Here is a 6,968-nt window from a genome sequence, read left to right as displayed (position 1 = left end):
AAAGAACATGGCTATAAGAAGTTAGAGAGAGCGAACCTAGACGGTTTTGCAAGCAAGGTTCATGAAAAACCGAAGGAGGTTTCATAATTTGGGCTACATTCATTATCATATGAATATGATGGTGCAAAGTGCAAATTACTAACCAAAATTAAAACTCAGAAAATCGTCCACCGTTGTTAAAGTGCCAGCAGTCAATCATACTCTACCTGCATCATGCTTGGGCAGTTATGTATAAATTAATGCCCATCCGCTTCCCTCTTCCATCATTCTCAAACCACGTCCACGTGATGATGGCCACGGCGCCGCCAAGGATTCCTGTGAGGTTTCACAGAGTGGCTGCGGCCTTTGATGCTGAAGTGGCACGGGTGAGGCTCTGCGAGAGCAGCGGCAGCGAGCATTCCCCGCCGGAGACTTCCAAAGATCTGTTCGATCTGGTGAACTCCTTCATGGAGAGCAGCGACAAGGCACGTGAAATAACGGAAGAAGAGGAACAGAGTGTTCATCGCGAGGAAGGAGTGGTTGAAGAAAGAACAGAGTGCTTTGATTCCGAGAAGAGGCAAATACTGCAAGATCTATTTGCCTGTGGCGGTGGCGATGATATCGACGATGAAAGGGACTTGATTAGAAGAGAGGTTGAAGCTGCGGTTGCTTGTGGAGTTGTTGCGGAAACTAATTTTCCTGAATTCAAACGTAAATTGATGTCTCACTTGAGAGAGAAAGGTTTTGATGCTGGTGAGTACAAGTTACTAATCGCTTTGATTATTCAAAAATCAATCACTTGTTTTGAGAGTATTAGTTATTTAATTTGAATCTGCACTGAACTGCAGGGCTTTGCAAATCGAAGTGGGAGAAAAATGGAAGATTAATAGCTGGTGGCTATGAGTACATTGATGTGAATTCCTTAGGAAAGCGATACATTGTTGAAGTCTCCCTGGCTTCAGAGTTCGAAATAGCGCGCCCTACGATTCAATATTCTTCATTGCTACAAGTTTTCCCACTCATATTTGTTGGCAGAGTGGAAGAACTGAAGCAAGTTGTGAAGCTTATGTGCAGTGCCATAAAGGGATCCATGAAAACAAGGGACCTGCATGTTGCTCCATGGAGGAGAAACGTGTACATGGAAGCCAAGTGGTTTAGCTCTTACAAGAGAACAACTAATGCAGTTTCAACCAGAAATGCATCATCATCATCATCATCATCATCAGATTCTTTGTTTCTTGAAAGGTTCATTGGATTTGAACCTCGGCCTATTATAAAAGCGCACAATTGCAGGGATTATCATGCCGATAAAACTAGGTTGAGGATCGGCCATTTGACATCCACATTCGAATAGCTCCATCCCTATCTCCATAAAAGTACTTTCTTTTAATTTATTAGAGTTAGTTGATGAGTGATCGATTTTGTGAAATATATTAGTCCAATACGCTTGAGAAAGAATTTCTCAAATGCAGTGTGTCTTATGGCTCATTTTATCCTAGTAGGTATGTATGTATATATTTTGTAAAGGAATTAGGGGTTCATTATTCTTAGCATTGTTTTTATTTGTTGGAGAAATAAATATTGTGAAAAGAATTGAATAATGGTTGTTGGCAAGGAGCATCCCTATTAAAGCTAAGTATAGCGATCTACTATTATAGCATGAAGTTGAGCTGCAATTTCTTGCAATAGTTTGCCCCAAACAAGATACCATGTATATTCTTATCTGTATTACTAGGTCCACCATTTATCCTCGTTGGATAGAAAGAAAAACAAGTCTCTTTTTTCTTTTTCCATTGGACTTAAAGGATATCATTTCTCAATCGAATCAAATGTAAATTTGAATAAAGTATCATAGGACTATAATTATGTATATCCCACTAAAGGAATATCCTTTTTTTCGAGTATAGCGTGTGTACCAATTCTTTTGCATTATGTACACAAAAAATATAAGTTATTACATATATATAGAAATATAGAAATATGTATTTGATATTGCATAAAATCGTTTTACTATATTATTGTAAATAATTTTTAGGTAAAATTTAGAGGTGCAATTACAATATAAGCCAACTAAGTCAATCTTCTTTTACTTTTTATTTTAAATTTAAAAAATTAGGATAATAAAATTTAGTCGCGTAAAGTCGACTTCACCTGGGTTTTCACCTTAAACTAATACCCATATACCAATCTTAATTATTAAAATCACATATTGCCTTGTGTAAAAGTTGACATGCAACACATGCAGCCTTAGCACCATGTGGCACTTTGGCTGTCACTTTACATGATTCAGAAGTAAATTTTAAGGCTTGGCATATTATTTTGTTGTTGCCACTAGAAGAGTCACCATTGTTTTTCTTTGAAGATGATGATTTATTATTATCATTGTTATTTTTTGAACTTTTAGAACTCATTATTATAACTAGTACCAAGAAAACAAGTAGAAGATAGGAGTAGATCAGATGGTGAAATTTTTTCTTAAAGTTACTAAAGTCTATTTATAATGTCCAATAGCTTAATTAACAAGGTAAATTGTTAATATAATAATAACCGTTCACGTAATGAACTAAAATTCAATATAAAGAGTTATTATTTATTTTTATTTTTAATAAAATTAAGAGAGTACGCGAGAGTACGTAAGAAAAATTTGTATATTTCTATTCAATTGAAAACAGGAAAGAATAATTAAATATATATACACCAATACAAAACAAATTAACAGAATTTTAAACTACACAAATAAACTAACAAAATTTTAAATTTTAAATTGTGTGGTTGATTCAAATAGTATTTTACCAATTTTGTCACATGCTTTAGAAGCAAATTTTAAAGCTTGACATATTGATTTGTTGTTGCCACTAAAGGAGTCACCCTTGTTTTTCTTTGAAGATGATGATTTATTATGATCATTGTTTTTTTTTTGAATTTTTAAAACTCATTATTACAACTAGTACGAAGAAAAGAAGTAGAAGATAGGAGTAGATTGTGCAAATTTTTTCTTAAATTACTAAACTCTATTTATAATGCTCAATAGCTTAATTAATAAGGTATTTTTTTCCGTTGTAATTGTTAATATGATATAACCGTGCACGTGTATACAATGTCACTGTCATATGTACAAATGTAGTGCAATCACACACGTGATAAATTAAAATTCAATATAAAGAGTTATTATTTATTTTTATTTTTAATAAAATTGAGAGAGTACACCAAAAAAATAAGTAGATAAAATTTGTATATTTTTATTCAATTAAAAATAAAAAAGAATAATTAACTATTAACTATATATATACACAAATACAAAATAAATTAATAGAATTTTAAATTTTAAATTCTGCAAACAAATTAATAGAATTTTAAATTTAAAAATTTTCATAAACTTTTAAATGTTGTTGATTTAATAATTTTTAACAAGCACGCCAAATTAAAGGCATGCATGTCCGTGAGACTTGAATGTATTAGAGAGAAAGAAAGGATGTTTAGAGGGAAAGATGAGTAGTAATAGTAAAGATGAAATTATATATTCATATATTAACTTTGTACATGATAATTAATGCTTATATGAATCTAATTAAAGAAACTAAACTAAACTAAAGATGGAATTTATTCATCTGATCTATATATTAACTATGTACATGACAATGCTTATATAGCTTAAAGAAATCAAAATGCATGAAATTCTATTAACTATGTACAAACTATAAACTAATTAAACTAATAGCCATATACCAATCTTAATTATTACAATCACATATTGCCTTGTGTAAAGGTTGACATGCAACACATGCAGCCTTGGCACCATGGGACACTTTGCCTGTCACTTTATATGCTTTACAAGCAAATTTCACGGCTTGGCATATTATTTTATTATTGCTACCAGAAGAGTCCTATTTATTTTTCTTTGAAGATGATGATTTATTATCATCATTGTTATTTTTTGAACTTTTAGAACTCGTTATTATAACTAATATAAAAAAAAAAAAAGAAGTAGATGATAGGAGTAGATCAGATGGCGCAAAATTTTTTTTAAGCTACTAAAATCTATTTATAATGTCTAACCTTAGTTAACGAGGTAAATTGTTAATATAATAATAACTGTTCAAGAATATAAAATGTCACTGTGACATTCACAAATATAATTATTCATGATACATGATGAATTAAAATTCAATACAAAAAGTTATTATTCATTTTTATTTTTAATAAAATTAAGAAAGTACGTGAGAGTACATGAAAAAAATTTGTATATTTATATTCAATTAAAAATAGAAAAGAATAACTAACTGTATATATACTGCAATACAAAATAAATTAACAAATTAATATAATTTTAAATTTTAAACTACGTAGATAAATTATTAAAATTTTAAATTTTATATTTTATGGTTGATTCAAACAGTACTTTACCCGTTTTATCACATGCTTTAGAAGTAAATTTTAAGACTTTGGTATATTGTTTTGTTGCTGCCACTGGAGGAATCACCGTTGTTTTTCTTTGAAGATGATGATTTATTACGATCATTATTGTTTATTGAACTTTTAAAACTCATTATTACTAGCATGAAGAAAAGAAGTAGAAGATAGGAGTAGATCAGATTGTGAGTTTTTTCTTAAGCTACTAAAGTCTATTTATAATGTCCAATTTTTTTTACTGTTCTAATTGCTGTTAATACGATAATAACCTGCACGTATATACAATGTCACTGTCATCTGCACAAATGTAGTTGAATGACACGTGATAAATTAAAATTCAATACAAATAGTTATTATTTATTTTTATTTTTAATTAATTAATTTATTTTTATTTTTAATAAAATTAAGTGAGTACGTAAAAAATAAAATTTTAAATTTTAAATATTTTCATAAACTTTTAAAAGTAATTGATTCAATAATTTTAATAATAATTATTATTATTATTATTAGTCAATGAGATATAGTTTAAATGGTATAGCCTCTCCATATTCATTTAAGAGGTTGCGAGTTTGAGTCTTCTTATTTTTGATAAAAAATAAATAAATAATAATTATTATTATTTTATTCAAATAAAAAAATTATTATAGATTAATTAAAAATACAATTACCCTTTCTTAGTAAGATCTTTGTATAATATTCGAATAATATTAATTTTCCTAATTTTTGGTATAGTTGTTAGATATAGTTTATTTTTTTAAGTTGTTGTAAATAATATTTTTGTAAAAATAAACTAAATATAAAGATTGTCAAACTAAAAATATCAAAATTTACATCGCTCAATATTGACTACCAACTAAGAAACATAACTTCATTCTCTCATCAGTCATCACTAAATAGAATAAGCTAATAACGTGGACATAGATATGTATGTTGTCTAGTCTCTTATTTTTTCTACTTCTACTATTTCTGTAGTTTGAAGTAGGTCATTAATTAACTAACTAATTAATTAATATAATTAAAATGCATAAATGATGATTGATAGAATAAATTTTTTTTAGATCCATTAATCTGAAAATAATTAGATTACTTAATATAATATATTTTTATTTTTAATATTATTTCTACTATTTAAAATAGGTTTTATGAAAGCAGTCTCCTTTGATTTTTCTACTGGCTAACTTCTCTTATTTCTTCGGTATGGGCTTTCTTCAACACATGTACTCTTAGCACGATATGGTACTTTGCATGTTTTGTCATATGCTTTAAAAGCAAATTTTAAGGCTTGTGTATTATTTTATTGTTGTCACTAGAAGAGTCACCATTGTTTTTTCTAAGATGATGATTTATTACCATTATTATTGTTTTTTGAACTTTTAAAACTCATTAGTATAACTAGTATGAAGAAAAGAAGTTGAAGACAATTAGATAGGAGTAAATAAGATGGTGCAAATTTTTTCTTAAGCTACTAAAGTTTATTTTTTACTTATGGTAAATTTTTTTCTTACGGTTGTAATTGTTAATACCATTCTTTTTTAATAAAATTGAGAGTGTCCGAGAGAGCACGTGCTTGTATATTTCTATTCAATTGAAAATAAAAAAGAATAACTATATATATATATATATATATATATATATATATATATACAAAATAAATTGACAAAGTTTTGAATTTTAAACTATGCAAACAAACTAACAAAATTTTAAAATTTAAACTTTTTTCACAAACTTCTAAAAGTGGTAGATTCAAATAGTACTTTTTTTTGTGTGACTTAGATTCAAATAGTACTTTATGTCTTTATTATTATATTCAAATAGTCACCAAAGAAAAATATTCAAATAAAAAAATTATTATAAATTAATTAAAAATACAATTACCCTTTCTTATTAGTATCTTTGCATAATATTCAAATAATATCAATTTTCCTAATTTTTGGTATAATTATTAAGTATAGTTTATTCTTTTCTTTTTTTAGATGTTATAAATAATATTTTCGTAGAAATAAACTAAATATAAAAATGGTCAAATTAAAAAAATCAAAATTTGCAGTTTCAATGTTACTACTTACTACTAATTAAAAAACATAGCTTCATCTTCTCATCAGTCACTAAATGAAATCAGATAAATAAAAAAAAATGTTAGTTGTTATTTAACTTTTAGTCTTTAGTTAATTTTTTTAAAGATTTATTATTATTTAATAAAAAATAATTATTATCCTCTAACTTTTTGTCTTTAGTCAATTTTTTTAAAAATTTATTATTATTTAATTAATTTAAATATCCACTTTTATATATGAGTTATTTAAAAACTCATGAAGTTATTTATTTTTTATTTTCTCTCTCTTCTGAAAACTGATCTATTACAGATTTAATTATTAGGATAGCTAATTATTTAATTAAAAAAGATTAAAATGATATGTTTAAGTATACACAAATACCATTAGCAGTGATTAATTTGTGCATATATAATATTTTTTTATTTTATAACTAATGGTATAACTAAATTTTATCAATCAAAATAAAACTTTATTTCACTATACTAAGTATAATGTTTTTTCATGGATTTGATTTAATAGTGAAAA

At 27.0% G+C, this 6,968-nt stretch overlaps 1 protein-coding gene across 1 annotated transcript; it reads left to right on the top strand.

Moving 5' to 3' along the window:
- LOC112741275 (uncharacterized) lies at positions 1 to 1,580 on the top strand. Its single transcript, XM_025790177.3, has 2 exons — positions 1 to 732; positions 828 to 1,580. The coding sequence occupies exons 1-2, from the start codon at positions 228 to 230 to the stop codon at positions 1,331 to 1,333; spliced, it is 1,011 nt and encodes a 336-aa protein (XP_025645962.1). The 5' UTR covers positions 1 to 227; the 3' UTR covers positions 1,334 to 1,580.
- The last annotated feature ends 5,388 nt before the right edge of the window (positions 1,581 to 6,968 follow it).

This window comes from Arachis hypogaea, chromosome 14, assembly GCF_003086295.3.
Source record: "Arachis hypogaea cultivar Tifrunner chromosome 14, arahy.Tifrunner.gnm2.J5K5, whole genome shotgun sequence".
Classification (NCBI taxonomy): domain Eukaryota; kingdom Viridiplantae; phylum Streptophyta; class Magnoliopsida; order Fabales; family Fabaceae; genus Arachis; species Arachis hypogaea.
This window is presented reverse-complemented; position numbering and strand designations above follow the sequence as displayed.

Coding starts and splice junctions, on each gene's coding strand:
- LOC112741275 (XM_025790177.3), top strand. CDS start 228: ATGTATAAATTAATGCCCATCCGCTTCCCTCTTCCATCATTCTCAAAC. Junction 733..827: donor AGAGAAAGGTTTTGATGCTG/GTGAGTACAAGT, acceptor ACTGAACTGCAG/GGCTTTGCAAATCGAAGTGG.